The sequence below is a fragment of the Hippoglossus hippoglossus genome, chromosome 2, assembly GCF_009819705.1.
Source record: "Hippoglossus hippoglossus isolate fHipHip1 chromosome 2, fHipHip1.pri, whole genome shotgun sequence".
NCBI classification, from domain to species: domain Eukaryota; kingdom Metazoa; phylum Chordata; class Actinopteri; order Pleuronectiformes; family Pleuronectidae; genus Hippoglossus; species Hippoglossus hippoglossus.
The window spans coordinates 8,142,270-8,159,760 of record NC_047152.1 but is presented as its reverse complement, the minus strand read 5'-3'; the positions used below and the strand labels follow the sequence as shown (position 1 = coordinate 8,159,760).

General features: G+C 44.9%; 1 protein-coding gene across 11 annotated transcripts in view; it reads right to left on the bottom strand.

The window, feature by feature from the left end:
* Positions 1-313: 313 nt before the first annotated feature.
* Positions 314-17,491, bottom strand: part of dock9b (dedicator of cytokinesis 9b) — a 39,811-nt gene continuing 22,633 nt past the window's right edge. For 4 of the 11 annotated variants that reach the window (XM_034605567.1, XM_034605570.1, XM_034605564.1 and 1 more), the window contains exons 11-53: positions 17,305-17,445; positions 16,391-16,726; positions 16,207-16,289; positions 15,745-15,867; positions 15,562-15,641; positions 15,279-15,466; positions 14,724-14,789; positions 14,526-14,618; positions 14,174-14,285; positions 13,941-14,059; positions 13,053-13,139; positions 12,878-12,967; positions 12,623-12,738; positions 12,228-12,297; positions 11,985-12,110; positions 11,814-11,885; positions 11,565-11,711; positions 11,367-11,450; positions 11,143-11,254; positions 10,873-11,051; positions 10,680-10,787; positions 10,424-10,535; positions 10,159-10,289; positions 9,127-9,241; positions 8,963-9,029; positions 8,812-8,859; positions 8,251-8,387; positions 7,472-7,587; positions 7,249-7,386; positions 6,938-7,120; positions 6,730-6,843; positions 6,370-6,585; positions 6,187-6,244; positions 5,433-5,539; positions 4,674-4,796; positions 4,323-4,436; positions 4,189-4,194; positions 3,578-3,724; positions 3,079-3,289; positions 2,402-2,592; positions 2,220-2,320; positions 1,981-2,119; positions 314-1,272 (exon numbers count right to left, since the gene is read on the bottom strand). In XM_034605567.1, the coding sequence (XP_034461458.1) occupies positions 1,156-1,272; positions 1,981-2,119; positions 2,220-2,320; positions 2,402-2,592; positions 3,079-3,289; positions 3,578-3,724; positions 4,189-4,194; positions 4,323-4,436; positions 4,674-4,796; positions 5,433-5,539; positions 6,187-6,244; positions 6,370-6,585; positions 6,730-6,843; positions 6,938-7,120; positions 7,249-7,386; positions 7,472-7,587; positions 8,251-8,387; positions 8,812-8,859; positions 8,963-9,029; positions 9,127-9,241; positions 10,159-10,289; positions 10,424-10,535; positions 10,680-10,787; positions 10,873-11,051; positions 11,143-11,254; positions 11,367-11,450; positions 11,565-11,711; positions 11,814-11,885; positions 11,985-12,110; positions 12,228-12,297; positions 12,623-12,738; positions 12,878-12,967; positions 13,053-13,139; positions 13,941-14,059; positions 14,174-14,285; positions 14,526-14,618; positions 14,724-14,789; positions 15,279-15,466; positions 15,562-15,641; positions 15,745-15,867; positions 16,207-16,289; positions 16,391-16,726; positions 17,305-17,445 (5,223 nt within the window). In that variant the 3' untranslated portion in view covers positions 314-1,155. Of the gene's footprint in view, positions 1,273-1,676; positions 1,685-1,980; positions 2,120-2,219; positions 2,321-2,401; positions 2,593-3,078; positions 3,290-3,577; positions 3,725-4,188; positions 4,195-4,322; positions 4,437-4,673; positions 4,797-5,432; positions 5,540-6,186; positions 6,245-6,369; positions 6,586-6,729; positions 6,844-6,937; positions 7,121-7,248; positions 7,387-7,471; positions 7,588-8,250; positions 8,388-8,811; positions 8,860-8,962; positions 9,030-9,126; positions 9,242-10,158; positions 10,290-10,423; positions 10,536-10,679; positions 10,788-10,872; positions 11,052-11,142; positions 11,255-11,366; positions 11,451-11,564; positions 11,712-11,813; positions 11,886-11,984; positions 12,111-12,227; positions 12,298-12,622; positions 12,739-12,877; positions 12,968-13,052; positions 13,140-13,940; positions 14,060-14,173; positions 14,286-14,525; positions 14,619-14,723; positions 14,790-15,278; positions 15,467-15,561; positions 15,642-15,744; positions 15,868-16,206; positions 16,290-16,390; positions 16,727-17,304; positions 17,446-17,491 lie in introns of all 11 variants that reach the window. The other 7 variants (XM_034605573.1, XM_034605568.1, XM_034605574.1 and 4 more) reach the window with 3 other exon arrangements.

Here is a 17,491-nt window from a genome sequence, read left to right as displayed (position 1 = left end):
TGTGGGGTGGGATTAGCTGGTCTTTTACATGACAGTGGCGATTTCACAGGAGTCAGCAGCATCCTGATTTCACTCGTGTTTCTCTTCGGTGAAGCTCTGCAGGTTCACTGGCATCACTCACTGCAACACAGAGCTGCAACATTTTCACTCATTATACAGAGTTCAGAGAAGAACATGCAACTATACTGATTAAATTCAATTCATATTTTCCTGCCAGCTCCTGAGTGAGCCCAGGAAACAGCAGGAAAATATCTGGAAAAATCACAGTGGAATATTCTACAGTGAACATATAAAATCAAGGCAAGGACAAAGGTATTATTACAGATTTGATTTATTCATAAGTCTTAAAGGTATTTACATGAGCAGTCATTAAGTAAAAATGTTTTTTAATTTCATCTCACAGATAATAAAAGGCATCTACATGACAGACAAAGAAACAAAGGGGCAGATCACAAAGTGCCATCCTTTATCTTGCATTGTCGTTTTTCATAATGTCTTTGGCAAGAGTGGTTTTCTGTGCAGTAGGTTGCCTCAGTAACAATAGAAAATATTGCACACGCTTTTTCTTTCTTTACAGAAAATAGGTTAAAACATTGTGGTTCACTTGGCTTCAGACGGTTCTTATACGCGTCCATTGGCCTAAAATAGAGCAAATAATTCTTTCAATTGTTGTTGGTGTGAGAAGAGAGAGAAATGCATCTGCTGTAACGGCGCCACGATGGAGAGGAACAGGAAATGTCAAAATTCTGTCAATGACTTGCAGAATGTATGTGTTGTTACAGCAGCGGCATTTATTCCTAATAAAAACACTCCTTTGGAAAAACACTGCAGATAAAACGGGAGCCCTGCTATTAAAACAGATAAGGCTCCTCGTGTTGTTGGAACGTCCCGCGGGTGCGGTTGAAACACTAATGACGACATAACGCCATCAGTCACGGTGCTGGATGCATGTTTGCCGAGTCGCCACGTGTGTTTTACCACCATCTTACACAGGATTCAACAAACAGGCTTAAATGTGGCTCCGTAGTCTCCATAGGAAACAAGAAGAACGGGCCCACTGATATCAACACCACAGGATCATGGTGGTTTTTTCCTCTCGACTTGCACGTCATGAGGAGTGAAGGCGGCACAAGACCGGAGGGAGACGCGCGCCAATCAGAGCACGGTGGTGGAGCCGTGAGGGTTGGCGCCTGTTGGCGTGCCACTGATGGCGTTGAAGATGCCCATAGAGTCAGACAGAGCGCTCCTTGTACCGTCCTCCACTGGGTTGATCTAGAAGAAACGGTCAGAAAGGACGATTCGCAAAGATGCTGACTTTATCCTGACAGATGCACACATGCATGCAGAGACCGGAGGATTTTATTAGAAGGAGGGCTGTTCTGCCAAGGAGGCGAAGTGTTTGCCTCTTTTTTGCTTGTTTGTTGGTTGGTTGGATTCTCAGGAGAATTACACAAGAACCACTGAACAAATTTCCATGAAATCCTGATTTCCCAGAGAATATTTCATGGATTTGGATAAATTTTAAAAAGACTGTTGGACCTCCCCCTTCCTTTTGAAATTACTTAAACGAAAATTAAACCATTAAAAAGTCACAAAGATGGCGTATTTCAAATTTTTGGAAACCAGAGTAGGTAGAAAGTACAACAATAAGTTCAAATGAGAAAATAAAGCGTTACCATCCGATCTGCTCGGGCCGGCACAAAGAGAGCAGGAGATAAGAGACGTGGTTAGTGAACGGGCAGGAGACGTAGAGGTAGCTTTTAACGGTTAGTCGAAAAAGGTACTGAAGTTACACAACTTGAAACAATGAGGAATGTGCAGACAACACATAACAGTTGGTTATTGCAGAACAGATTAGAGATGAGCACATAAAAGTGAACATGAAAATGTGCAAATAAAATACAAATGAAATACAAAGAGATCAGAAAACACTGTAGGAGTATTTATGACACAGGATCTGGATGACGTGCACACATCTACCTGCTCGTGCATGATGTTGGACAGCTCCCTGGCCAGGTCCCTGTAGTTGGCCTTCATCTCGTCCTGATACTCCTGCTGGTCCTCCTTGATCAGCCGCTCGTTCACCCCCAGCGCCTGACCGCAGGCGTCCACAAACTGCCTGAGGACGGATCCACAAGGATTTCAGTGGCGCTGTTAAATACTCTCGAGAGGGAAGAGAAGTAGTTTTATATATTCAGAGGATTCTGACAAACCAGTACCTGAAAACCTCTTTGAGCTGTTTGACCTTGTTGTCGGGATATTTCTTGGCACTGCTGTCGTCCAGGAAGGCTCTGGCGTAGGCAAGAGGACCAGCGTTTACCTGGAAGACAGTGTTTATGAATCACATAACAAATACAACGATGTCCCCTCAGTAGTGATGCAGTGGCCTTGGTATTTGTACCTGAACGCTGATGCTGCCCTGCAGTTTGAGCTGCAGCCGGATCATGTCCACCTCCGAGGCTGAGCACAGCAGGCGCAGCTCGGCCACCTTGGCGCTCATCTCGTCGATGGCCACCTCGATGGGGCTCAGGTCGGTCTGGTGCTGGTACATGACGGCTATGCGCTTCTTCACATAAGGGAAACAGTGGGTGGCTGGGGAGAAAGATCATGATATCAGATGTCAACATGCAGGTTCCAGCTTGGATCCTGAGACATATAAACATCTCTTACATGCAGCTAATGCGTGTTTAGTTTTGTCTTAATTATCCATTACCAGAATATTAGCTATGTTCCACTGTGCATGTAAACAGTCCCTGAGTGAGTGGGCCTGGATACAGCCAAGACCTTATCAGTCAGAGTGATTATTAACAAGGCAAGATAAGGCCCTGAACTTTGGAGCAAAGCAGACAGTAAAGCAATAAACCTCCCGTGGCCTTTTGTGATTAACGCTGAGGGTTGTTCACACTAAGCCGAGGCACCTGAGACCATGTTGTAATCAACAATAACAAGTGGAAACGAGGAAGTTGTTCTGTGCTTCCTGTCACTGCTGCAGTGATGAGGCTGATTGGAAAAGCTTGTTTTGGTTCCTTCCTCCACATTAATGAGAAATCGGAAGTTCTCCACTGATGCGTGACCTACTGGTGAGAACCGTCCGCCGTTTACACTGCTCCTCCACTCCGCCCTGCTTCTTGCCCGACACGGTGAACGGCGTCTCGAACACGAAGCGCCGGATGTTGTGGCTCTTCTCGAAGTCCGTCTTTCTGTCCTCGAGCTCCTTGTCGTCCAGGTGGGGTATGACGTGGGTCACCTGGATGTAGGCGTACTTGGAGTCCAGGTCCTTTGGGTTCACCTGTGGGTGGAAAAACCGTAGACTGAATATAAAGATGGAGGATGAGTCTCCATATCCTCCCTCCATCCAAACAAACGCTGCCATCTTGCAGATTTGATAGATTTAATAGAGTAAATGAAAGATGTAACACAATGCATGCAAGACAGTATATTACAAGTGTTTTAGTTGGTCGGGCCCTTTCTTTTCTGCACAATAAAACCTCTACCTAAACACGTTCTCCATTGCATAACTGCCAGTTACAGACATTTATCATTCCAGCTACATAAACACACACAAACGTGATCCCACCTTGCCGGAGTCCTGAATGATCTTGACGTTCTCCTGTCCAAACTTGTCAGAGTAGAGCTTCAGGAGCCTCTGGGAGATCTCAGACAGCGGAGTGAACTTCGGCTCCTTGTAGATGTATTCCTTTCCATCCTCGTCCTCAAAGAAACCCTGCAGGAGAGAATCAGGGCAGAAACAAAGGTTTACGACTTTAACTCCGTCATTGTTATTCATCACCTGGATCTTTTTGCAAGTTCCCAGAGTCAAACTTTGAAAAACAGCCTTCAATTCTGCCCAATAATTGAAAAATTATTATACACAGGGGAAAAAAAACAACTGAAGGTGTTTTCAAACTGTGGTTCATTGCATTTGATAATGGCAACTAATCAAAGAAAGAAGAAAACAGAAGAACTTGAAGATGCATAGTCTGCGATTATTTGAGAAAAGACCCCACAGAACAACAAAGATGGAGGAGACATGCAAATCTCATCTGTTCACAGCTGGACTCACACAGACTTTAATAAATAAAGGGGAAATGCAGCTAAACCAGCTTTTGTTTCACTACGAATGTAAAACTACTTCTATTCACCACTAACACACCAGGCCAACACACAGTTTAGTCTCTACACACTTACCGCAGCCTTGGAAGGGGAGCAGGAGAAAAGAGAAATCTCTGTTATTAGTAGATTCATACATGCAAAAGATAAGATCGTCCTTTAATTAAGAGTTTTAATGAATAAGCTTCACTCGGAGTAACTTGGCCCTTTACCTGTCCAAAGAAGGCCACTCTGAAGTATGTGCCCAGCAGTCTCTTGCCAGAATGCATCACCTCCATCACCTTGGTGTAGGCACGGTGGAGGGTGTCGTACAGATGGGTCAGTTTCTGTCCCACACAAAAAAGAGAGATCGATTGATATTAACTTTAATACCTTTGAATTAACGATTTGGCAGAACTTCAAAGTTGTGGATGGTGTGTTATTTCTTCTTCGGGGTCCAGAGTCACTTTAAAAACATTTTAAACATAGAGCCTGACATATTTAATGGGAGGGCGATAAAAATATGAGCCTTTCCCAGACAGTTTAAATCTAAATTTGTGACCTGGCAGATTTATGTAAGTAACCTCAAAGTCTCTGCGCTGTTCATAGATGGGAATGATGAGCCTGTAGACATCAGCGATGAGCTCGTAACGCTCCGCCTTCCAGAGGCCATCAGCACACTCCTCCAGCAGCTCCATCAGCACCTCCTGAACAAACAGACACACACACACACTGATGTAAACGGCAATAAAGTTCCCCTCCAGCTGCAGCTCCAGCTCAGAACATTTAACTGATGCAAAGAGGGACCTTTCTGCTCGTTCTTATTTGTCTTGAAGGTTAAAGCGTCACTGCAGAGACAGCAGACGTGGGAGGAAATGGATGCATCATCGCCTTTATTTTTATTGGCGGATGACACTGGGTCCATCTCATAAAGAGAAAAGCTTCTCAGAGTGGATAAAAACACTTTTCATTGCCTACAGATCTGTTGACCAACTCATAAAATCTCACATTCCCCACACATCACTTTCTATTTTACTGTTAAGCAAGCCTCTGCCCCGGCTGGAGTGTCCATGAGCAAGACATTGAACACCTCTAAGAGTGCTGACCCTGAGCTTTTGTCAGATTCCCAGAGCTCAGTGGATTAATCCAGAAAAACACATGTACCAAGCCCGGGTCAAAGTCTGCTGTATTTTCATTTCAATGCTAAGAGCAATTGATACTTCACAGAGATAAGAGCTGCTGCAGGCGTTTGGTGACACGTGATGCTACAGAGGAAACTCCTAAACACCGAGGGACTGGCAGAGTCAGCGCACATCGAAGAAGATTAGGACAGAAGGTCTCACCTCGTTGAAGTGAACATCCTGCATCCCCACATCCTCCATCATGGCCGCCTCCTCGTCGATGTTGGGGGTGATGACTCGGAAAGAAGAGCATCCCTGTCTGAACATTCCTAACAGAAAGGCACAGACAAACAAAGTGTTAGACTCCAACTATATTTACGAACCCACTTATATTAAAAAATGATGTGTAATGTTGACTTTGTGTTCTTGCCTAAAAATCCACAGTTAGAGAAGACGAGATGCCACAATGCTGTGTTCTAAAGGGAACATCTGAGGGGAGTTCAGTCCGCTCTTAAATACCCACCTGACACACACTAACCTACCACATTGTGTAACAGATCTGAACACGCTGAGCTGTTTCATACGTGAAGAAACAACAAGAGCTGGGATCTTATCTAGAAAATGCACCGTTGGAGTGTTTTGAAGTCGTGAATGAGCAGGTGACCCTTGGACAGGTGCTCAGGTGCAAGATGATAGGTCACGTCCCACTGTGTGCATGTGTAGGTGTGTTTAAAAATGTGTTTATTTTTACCAGTCAAAGAATTAAGAAGTTTTAGAAGAAGAAACATTTTTAGAACATCCCTCACCTGAACATGTAAATCATCTCATATGTTTATCGAATTATTAGTATTTTACAAGTGCCCATCTTTTACCAGTGACTCTTGACCTGTGTAAAATAGGATCATAAAAGTGTTGTGTTCAAATGCTCAGTAAAAGGAAGCGTCCTGTTACATAAACACACATATCCCTGACTCACCTTTTCTCCACAGGTACTCAGCCACCAGAGCTGCAACGTGCACGTAACACATGGCTGCCTGCAGGTGAAGCACACAAATCACAGGTTATCACACAAAAAACTTGCAAAAATGGGAAATTTGTTGAATAGCATCATGTTTTAGATTGAATTTGTGTCCTACAGGAACTGAAGTGAGGAAAATACCTCTGACAGATCTCCGTTCTTGTTGTGGATGCGTGCCATGCTGTCCAGCCAGGTCTTGCGGAGCTCGGGCGTGCTGGTGTAGGACTTGGCCAAGCTGTACTGGAGGTCCACCAGCATCTCCGGGTCGTTCTCGTGCTCCTTCATCTGCTCAGTGGCCATCAGCACTGTCCTGATGCGCTTGGTGAGGTCCTTCACGTCAGAGGGAAACGCTGTGTGCTGCAAAATACAACAGCAACAAATCAGGCTGTTGTGCTTAAGGCAAAAAATAAATGTATTTCTGGCCAGTAGCTCTGTTCGCGTGTTGATTTGAGCAATAAAAGAAAGTCAAAAGAGAGGAGGTCACCCCCCCTCCCCACCCACCTTGATGCTCTTGTCACTGTTGGCACAGTTGTTGATGATGGAGAGAGACTGCTGGAAGCGGGTGCCCCCGATGCCGATGACATCTGCAATCAGCTGACTGACAGCAATAACCACCTGCACAGGAGAGGACACTGCATTTGCTTACAGAAGAAAAATAAAACCATATTCATAGCTTTGAGTTTGCAGAGACACAACCAGGAACATGTACCTGCAGGTGTGTTCGCACAAAAGACCTGCGGCCCGTGTAGTCAAAGTTACTTTTCATGAGGAAGTAGAGGAGGTGGGCGGCGTCGCTGCGGATGGAGCTCAGCTTGGAGTTACAGCACTTGAGGATCTCGTAGCACAGAAAGGCACACATGTCGGCCCGGCCGTCAAAGAAGGTGCAGGGGAACTGGAGGGTTGAAGAAGAGAGACCGGACGTAATGCAAAGGCAAAAAGAAAAGAAAGATTTGTCATTTAAATAGAAACAATGATAAAACTGAATTAACAAGGTGGCACGTTAAAGGAAGAATATTTCACCTTGTAGATGAAGGTCCTGAGTGAGGTGAAGACCTGTTTGAGGGCAGCCTCTGACTGAGGGATCTGCAGGAAGCACAAATGCACCTGGAACACTTTCTTCATCAGGGGGTTGTGACCCAGGTCGGAGTTCAGCTGAGTCTGTGGATGTGAGGCAACATGTGATGCAGACACAATGCATGTCACAAACTGTGCTTTAGAGCCGTTTTTATGTCTCAGCTAATACCTTGAATCCCATGATGAAGATGCTGAGTGTGTCCAGCACAGTCAGACACACCTCCGTCGACACATTGGCCTCCAGCAGACACTGGCTGCTCACATCTGCTTCTGTATGACTGTACACTGCACAGAACGCACAAGGTCACGCTCACAGATATCACAATTGGAGCAATAAATATGGCACAGAACATGGTCTACCGGTGTTGCATTGCTTTTATTATTATATTATTAAGTATAAATGATTACAGGATTATTTGCTAGGCACGTGCTTGCATGATTTATATTGCAACAATCATTAGCTGTCAATAGAAAAACACAGATTCATTGATTCCCAGGGGCTGCAGAGGCACAAAAATGCCTAAATTATACCAGCTCGACACAATTGACTTTAATTTAACAATATAAGCCTTTGGTCTTAAGTGCATTAAGGTCCAAATCCAATCCTATTTGTTTCCAGCATGACACGATGCCATCTCCCATTCCCTTTAAAAGCCAGGAGCACTTGCATAGGGGTTGGTTGCTTTTGTAAGAGCAGTAAGAGAGGAAGCTTCTCTGCAGAGGAAACACTTTGCACTTCTGTAATCTGAGTTTGACCTTAAAATAACAGTGAAATACACAGCCTCAGGCCAACAATGCACCTGACCACTCCTCAAGCATATTTCCTATTAAAACCACTTTGCCTCTGCGTTGGTCGGAAACATAGATTGTGTATAAAGATGGACGACGTGTCATTATCTGTTTTTGTATTTATGTCTTATCTGTAAAGTTAAGGCGGGTGGGGCTCACTGTTGTTAAAGGTATGTGCGGTCTCCAGATTTCCCAGCTGCTGCAGGCGGGCGTGCAGGATCCCCGCCCTGTTACGAGACACAGGTAGAGTCAGAGACTTCCTGTCTGGAGCCACAGGCCCTGCCCCCTCCTGGCTCCTGTTGAGGAGATTGGACGGTGGTTAAACTACAGTCATGTGACAGCAATGCTGATGCATATAGTAGATAAAGGTCCACAAAAGGATGAGATAAAGAAATTTAATAAAAAAATACAGCAGATTCTTGATTTGCTAGAATGTTTGAACTTTGTTAATAAAGACAAATGGCAGCATCATGCGTTGAATTAAGCAAAGTGAGAAATAAAAAAGACAGGGGTTTCTTACCCATGCAAGAGGGGCCAGGGGCCGGGACATTAACCACAAAACAACTTGCCAGCAGTGTTAACAAATGAGAGAACAAACCAAGAGCAAGCGGTTAAAAGACCTTGTGTTTATAAGTCTGTGCTCAGTTGTGAGTCTCATAACAGTATTATTGATAAAACTTTGTTACTTTGTGTTGAAGAATTAATTCATAAATTCAGTACCTGGCGATGAATCTCTTCCCCATGTATCTGAACTGATGGAGGCAGACTCTGCAGGACAAACACAACCAGAGAATCACACCTTGCATGCTAGTCAGATTCTCCTGCTTTATTTACTGATGTTTGCACAAAGCCTCTCAATCTCTGTACTTACTCTATTAATGTGAAGAAGTCCATCAGCTCTGAGGAGGCTGCTTTGTTCCAGTAAGCAAAAAGAGCCTCTGAGAGACAAAATGTTATAAAAAGATTCACTCTAGGCCTGTAGTTAAAAACATATATATACTTATCATATAATATACTTGTGATAGACTCTCTTACCCTCGGACATGCTCTTGAGAATATGCAGAAAGCACATGAGCAGGTTTTTGATCTCGTCCCGGTCCAGTTTGTCGCAGCGCAGCATGGTGCTGCCCAGAGCCGACGCACACTGGTTCTGATGCACAGGAAGAAATGAAAGGGAAAGAAAAGATATCAGACTTCAAAGATATACAGAACATTCAAGATTTTTTGGAAGGGAAATCAACACAAGAGCAGAAAAAGGTCACACTTGCTGAAACAGTTCTGTGCTCGGACAGAACAACATCAGCTGCAGGTTTGAAGAAACACTCAAGTGAAAAAGGTCACGAGGTCAGTTCAACCTCTGCGCTGGTAAGAGCACGCACACTCCCTCATGTGGGACACTCAGAGGAGAAGAATGTTGGGAGGAAAGGCTGGGAGGATTTTGGACATATTGTACAGATGTGTGCAAACTGCAGAGCATGTTTTAGTCTCTGAAGAGGAAAGTGCCAAAAGCACAGTTTGCTGAACTCTGTACAATTCTAGCCAAAAGTTCCCTCTGGAGAGGTGAGGAAGGTCAAACTGAATACTTGGATAGGTATGTTTTCCTCATGATTTCCATCAGCCGGCTGCTTGACATTATCACTGTCCTGCAGCAGGTCAGGCCGGGGGACCGTGAGGAGGGAGAAGTCCATGGTGACGCGCTTGGTTGCAGAGCTCAGCGGTGGGGCTCGGTGCTCGGGGTCCAGGGGGAGAGGGGGCACGTTGACCGAGTGCCTCCGAGTAAATCTCTCTTTTTGGTGGAGTTTGGAGGTTACAGAGCGAGGAGAGGGGGTGTAGGAGCTCTGAGGGAAGGGGGGAGCGGGAGGAGAGCGTAGAGGTCCAATGGTGCAGATGATACAGTTAAGATAAAAGTAAAGAGTCCTGAAGAATTAATTTGATCCACTTTCACACACTGACAACATCAGTCATCAGTCCACACATGCAAATATTGATACGTCCCTTCTTGCTGTCTCTAATCTCTAGATTCTTATAACTAACACCAGAAAACTGTCGTATCATGCATCTGTGTACCTTCTCCAGGGAGTTGGTCTTGTCACTGCTCTTGTCCAGAAGGCTGTTTCCAGAGTCCGTGGAGACCAGGGAGCCTCTGGAGTCTGCGTGGTGAACTGAGCTGACATTGGGAGTGGAGCTGTGAGGGGACGCTGCAGGGATGCAACACAAATAAAAACACTAGTTTGTTGCATGTCAGAAGAGGGAGTGAACCTACAGTGCACACGTTCAAATGTAAAAAAGAAAAATAACCACGTGTGATCAATGTGTGACCAAACAAAGTCACCTGTTCCAGAGATGACCCCGAACACGTCTTTGTGGAGGGCGTTTTCTATGCAACCCCCGGGTTTCTGAGGCGGCGCCGCAGAGTTCGGCACCAGAGAGTCCTCCCTCACATTCTGGGTATAGAAGAAGAGGTATAAGAAAACTTTTATTATAAAAGAATAATTAAATCACACTTGCCATGCTGAGCTGTCATTAACCCAGTAATTCATGTTTTAGAAACTCCTATTCAGAGTCCCACCACTAGATGCCAGGCTTACACTGTGGGTGCTGAGAGGTGCTGACTCCTTGATGTCGAGTCTGTGGACGTTCTCCTGGAGGAGGCCGAACAGAGGGAGGTAAAGGGTGGCGAGTCGGGCCTGTTGGCTCTATAAAGACAAAAAGAAGCCAATTAGAGCCGATGCTGTACCAAACTGATTTTCCTTTTGGTGGTGCAGAGCTGTAGAAACTCACTTTCGCAGCGTAGCGGTCGTCGAACGTGTGTTTGATCATCAGGCCCTTCAGCACCTGGATGGCGATCTGACGGACCTCTCGGAACTCCTGAAGAGCCCCGCCCACCTCCCTGAGCAGCAGGCCCACCAGGAAGTGGTTTCGACAGAAGTCATCAGTCAGAGAATAGTCGAGCTGGAGATCTGCAGCGAGAATTCAACGCAGAATTAAAGATATGAAGAGAAGAGGATGTAGAAAACAAGCATAATATCAACTGCATCTTTTCGTTTTTACCTTGGAATCTCTGTATTCTCCCCTTTCCAAATGGCATGGGAAGATTTAGAGGAACATAATGTTCATGGCTGCAGACGACCCGCAGGAACTCAAACTTGAACTCGTACAAGGTCTGAGAGGAGAACAAGAGAGGAGACCTTATGTGGCTTGAAGTTTGCTTCAACTTCATGGTTAATAACTGGGATAAAACCATTAAAGAACAGGCAGCAGCAGAGCTTTTCAACCTTGGGGTCCCCAGGCACAAAGCAGTTCATGTAGTTGTTGATCTGCTTGAATACGAAGCCTCGGTCCAGGAAGGTGAAGCAGCGCTGAGGGAGAAAAATACAGATTTTTGAATCCTGATAATCAATAAGCAAAGATTATTATAAGTAACTTGACAATGTAGTGCAGTCTAAACCAGTTTTTTAAACAGAAGTGCCAACCTTGATGAAAACTGCCAGGCTGTGGTTGGCATTATGAGCCGCGTCCAGGTTGTCTTTATATTTCTGGGTGATGTGGGGCATCAGCATATTGACCAGAGTCTCCACCGCGTGGTAGAACGAAGCAGAAAAGCGCTGAATCCTCGAGAGCTGGACAAAGGGAACAAGAAAAGAAAAGGAGGAGATGAGTTAGTCTTGTAGGAGAGGGGGTTGAAGAGAAGAAGAGGAGGAGGGGATGAAGAGGAGAAGTACCTTGACCTTTCCACTCTCCATGAGATACTGAGCCATTGACTTCACCAGAGCTTCAAAGAAATACCACGAGTGCTGCAACACAAACACAAAGTCGGTGCAATGAAAACTCACACACTAAATGTGTAAGAGTTTAAACATTTAAAACAAACACAAGCTATGACTGCAGGTTACCTTCAGCAGCTTGTTGCTAGTGAGGAAGTCAGTAGATGGCTTCAGTATGGCTGTCATGGCTTTAGCCAGCTCCTCGTGAACTGTTTTCACATTGGTGGAGGAGTAAGGCTCTGGCTTGAACACAAACTGAGAGGAGAGAGGGAGGAAGGAAAAACATATTATTACTTCTTAATTTCTACAGGAACATCCGATCTCACTTTCCAGCTTTATGTGACATGACAATGATTCAAAAAAGAAGTGCACCTTGACATAAGATCGCAGGTGATGTTCAAGTCCCTCTTCGTGGCACTGTGCTACAACATGCACCATCACCCTGCAGACACAGAGAAAGACAAGGAGGCAGTGAGGCTTCCTGGAGGGAATGAGCTGAATATAGGCAGACGCTTCATTAACTTTAAGGCTCTGACACCTCATTAAACACAGAGCTTCACACACACACTGAGATATAGAACACATACATGGACTGTGTGAGCCATAGGTGACTGTCTAATGAGGAAAAGGATTCAGGATATGAAAGAGAAACTGGGGGAACGTGCTGCTTTGGAATGAGAGCGAGATAAAAGCGATTTATTTAAGTGCTGTATCATATAGTTTTCTGCTTCTGGAAACCAGGCTTCTCATGTGTGTGTGTGTCTTGCCTGGTAACGTTGACAGCCACGTCCTCAACTGTGGCTCTGGTTAGGACACAGAACAGCTGGTTGAGGGTGGTGGGCAGAAAGTTGACCATCACGTGACCCTCCATTGCGTGGAGACTCTAGAGGGGAAGTGGATGAAGTGTTGAGGGAAAAGTAGACTGTGGCATGAAATGAAAGAATTGCATCTGACGGGGCATGAATAAAAAAGGGCGCGTTCCATTTCCCCGGGGCATTGGAAATAAAAGGAGCTCTGCAAACCTTCAGGTATTTAACCAGCTCCCCCTCCGATGCTTGTTCTGACATCTCCATGCTTTGACGGTGATGGAAGAAGTTGTGTAAGTGCTGGTCCTGAGGGAAACATGTTATTTTTAATTCATATTTCATTCTTATTAGCATGTTTATGGAACTGAGCCCAGGAGACATGTGAATGTACCTGAGTGTAAACTGTAGAAACAAGATGAGTTGAGACTTTGAACACAGGTTTTCCTCCATCTACCCATTTGATCTCTGAGCCAGAGTGCTGCAATAACAATCGGGAAAAGATTACTATTACTACTAAGACAATGTCAATCAACCAGAAACACCATATACAACATTATAGAATAACTAATCCACTGATTTAGGTCTAAAAAGTCATTTTTGTGTCATACATGTCACCTATTTCACATTATTCCTATTTGTTCAGTTAGCTAGTTTAAATTAATATTTTAAAACAACGTCTTTTCTTTTTTATGCACGGTAGATTCTGCTATTCCCCATATCTCACAGCCCATAATAATCGGTTAGTGTCCAGAATAAAGTGTCCTGCCCATTAACTCAGTTTTCTTATGGCACATTTATGTGAATGCAAATATAAGCTGCCAAAATAGAAAAACTGCCATAGCTTGTTGCATTTTAAGAAAAGTGGTTAAAATTGAATTTGTTCTGCACTAAATGCACTTTGTATACATAATACAGCAGTTTTCATTGGATTTACAATAATATCATTATCCCTGCCTAAGTGGTACCATGATACTGACTGTTAGCTTTAATGGATTAATTTTAATACTGATCGGATTTGGAAGTATTTGATGTTCAACCCTTTTGGACGGGTATAACATCCCAATCCCATCAGACTTAATGTGATGTTTATCCATGAACCACCACCTGCATTTGAATCATCTTGGAGAAGTGTTTGAGAAGAAGACGTGAGAACAATCTGACCTAGAAAACAACTTCGGTCTGAAGCACTTGACTCAACTTAAAAACCGAATACTGCGGCAAACACTGACTCACACAAAACACTGCAGCCAGAAATCTCCTGTAACCTTTTCTTTTTTACCTTGGTGACACCATCCTGGGAGCCCAGGTACCCGGCGGGTAGATTCGCCGCCACAGGCAACTGCTGTTCATTCATGATGACTCTGCCATCCCTCAGCAGAGGCAGCCAGGCTGTACCCACTGTGGATGAGAGGTGTAGTCACATAATCATGCATTTTCCACAGCAGCCATATAAACAAATTGTTATTTGTATTTTGCACTTGTTTTTATTCTGCTCCGACTCAAAGCTCCGACCTGGAGTCTCCACTTGGTCTTTCTTCTTGCTGTTGCTGTCACAGCTGACATGATAGAAGGTGAAGAGGAGGTGATGCTTCTCATGCAGCTGGGTGGGGAGCTCCATCTTTATCTGATGGTGAGAGAAACACAGATTCCTGAGGTTGGTGCTTTAATACAGAGGAAGCTTTGCTGAGGAGAATGAAAGGGAAGAAATGCCTGCTGAGCGTTTCCAGTGAGGATTCAACGAAGAGTTGAACTCAGACAACATGAAAGAAGGTGAGAGGTACCACCATAAATCAAAAATAAACAGCTTAAAAATCTGAATATCAAACTACCCACAGTACTAATGACACTGATAATGAGATTTCACCTCATCGTAGAACTCAGGGTTCTGCTGGTGGTGCAGGATGGCTGCATACGCCTGCTTGGTGAACAGAGGACCTCCTGGACGACCATAGATGCACTGCAGACAATTCAGAACACAGGAGATAACATTCAGAGCTTCTGCAGAATGCAAACAACTGAAACTTTACTGTGAGCAGCCGTTTTACAGGATGTGTTCATGCACCTTCAGTGGTTGGGCCTCATCTTCATCAGAATCCTTGAATTCAATGCAAACAGCAATGTTCCTGGCCTGAATCAAAAGAGAAAGAAGGCAGATTAAAATGGAAAAGCAAGAACTAGTTAATGATGACAAACCCCCGCTGTCCTGGACCCAATTACATGTCTGTCATATCACCACTGTTCCTCTGTGTGCATTTCAGATGTCCATTAGTTTCAATGAAAAGAGGGAAAATATTACAGGCAGCTCTGATTTAAAATAAGAGGACAGAGATGACAGATGAGGGAGGGAAGGCAGGTTCCTATATGGAGCTGACCTAGTGAAAACAACATCCCACTGTTAATGCATTAATCAGAAGCTGCTGCTCTGCACTGGGATAATTCTATCCAGCTCTGCTGCTTGGCTGAAGGAGCTTGAGGCTGCTGCCAGTTGCCCGGCTGAGCAGGAACACAAAATGATGATGATAAGAGAACGCCTGCCAAACAAAAGCATTACTTTCCAAAGAGAGTGAGCCATGTAACCTCTGTTAGTGTTACTGCTACGCATCTTTACTCCACGGACCTTCGTGAAGGATTTCTGCCCGTCGTACTTGAGTTGTTTCGGGTAGACGTACAGGTGGTTTTTATAGATGGTGAATGGTTGGGAGCACTTAGCGATGCAGGGTACGAACTCCTCCACCTCCAGAAGAGCGCTGCCCGGCCCGTCACCTTCAAAACTCTTCACCGGGATGTAGGAGGAAGTGACACAATCTGCAAGCAGGAAACGAGGGAAGTTACAGAGGTCAAGCTCAGAGTCGTAAGGTTATAAATAGACAGTGATTCAGTAAATATTTAGAAGGGTTTACTGGTGACATCCGGGGGCACACTGTCGATAGTTACATCTAAGTTTCCTAAGAGCACAGGGAGTTTGGCCATTTTCTCTGGTCTGTTGGGAAAACAGGGAGAGAGGCAGCAATTATGAAAACATCTCAAAACGAATTACGATAATATCTTAAAAGGAAAGAGGAGAGAGAAGGGAGATAACGGACTTTCTGAAGTCAGTTAGCAGTTTGAACATGTCCTCGTCCGACAGCTTGCTGCTGTCCTGTCGGTAAACAGCTGAGAAGCGAGACGTTTTGTCCAAAGTTCCCGACGCATCTTTGAACACAGGCCTGGGGGAGACGGAAAAAACAGAGGAACATAGAATATACTGGAGATAGAAGACACTTCACTTCACTGCAGTTTCCATTCAGTTTATATGCAGTGTATTAAATCATCATGTGTCATTACATGTGTAAGTAAGAGTTTATATTAATAGGTACAACAGCAGCTGCAGCTGTTTCCCTATGCTTACAGTCAAACTCCGGAAATTGCCTGCTCTCAAATTTCCAGACATTTTATAGAGTTCATGTCTGAAATCATTAATACAGACATGACAGCATCACTGATCTGTATTCCCCCAATATGTTTAACTATTCCCTCAAAGAATGATGCACAGTGGCTTTTCACACCTTGCAGCCCAAGCGAATGGCATCCTGTACTGTCCCAGTCTGTTACAAGCTGTCTTTGCATTCTTCAGCACCTTCTGAGCCATCTAGACAGGAAAACGGGGCATTAGTTTTACAAGTGAATCGTTCCACTTGAGCACAATTTCATTTACAGCCACGTTCTCATCGTCTCGCCAAGTGTGCAAACCTTAGCAGAGTCCGAGCTCTTCATGTAGGGTTCAGTGCAGTGAGTAATCCCCCCCTGCAGGACCTTCTCAATCCTGGCCACTAGGAAGATCTCTGGGTGGGGGCATGTGACTGAGAACACCCCCTGCTTGGGGTACTGGAGAGCCTCCTCTGGGAGCTTGCGGCCGCTCAACACTCCATCACCTCCACCGCCATTAATCTGCACGTCCTGCCTGTTACCAGAACCTGCTGTCATTTGTCGGACCAGTGGATGGTTGAGATCCACGTGGAAGTCGGCTGAGATCTTCCTGCTGTTCTGGACGTCAAAGAAGGACAGGACCACATAGAAGGGCTCCACCTTCGATCGAAGAGGACAGGAAGGGAAAGATGAGACAAAAACAAAGTAGAAACTAACTGTGCTGATCCGTCCTAATGCATCTCACATTTTCCAGCGCCATTGATGTAATTCATTTGCCCATTCACTCTTTCCGCCATGTCCGTTACACAAACCCATCTCTGAGTGAGCGTGAGTGTGAGTCTACCAGAGCTAATGGCTGTGGTTTCCCGGCTGAGTGCCGAGTGTTACGGAGGAGGACTCCTTCTACAGAGACAGAGACATCGGAGAGTGACGGCAGGAAACCAGCCTCAGACTGGTGCTAATGCATGGTGGGAGGCCCGGGCTGGTTGCCATGGTAGCGACCATTCCCTTTGCCAACAACACCGGTTTTGACGGGGGGTGGCCAAGTGGGCCATCTGAACTGTCTGTGATCTTCTTAACTGATTTAGACCTTGTTTGCTAAAGGATATTTCCCAGAATTATGCTGTAAACATGTTCCTGCACTTGTAAACATGTGTGCATCCTACAGACGTTTGCCTTTATCTGTCAACCTTGATCAAAAATAGATCAATAAACGCCTTAAGCTGTATTTCACGTACATTCGTTGTCGGCCCCTCTTCATTCTCTGCAACGCAGCCCTGCAGGTTGAAGGACAGGTCGTTACAGCGGACCAGGACTCGCTTCCCGAACTTCTCTTCAAACTGCCGCACGTCTGGTTCAATGCCAGAAAAGTCCAGTTTCTATTGAAACAGAAGATATTGTCAGGTCAGTCAAATAATATCAACA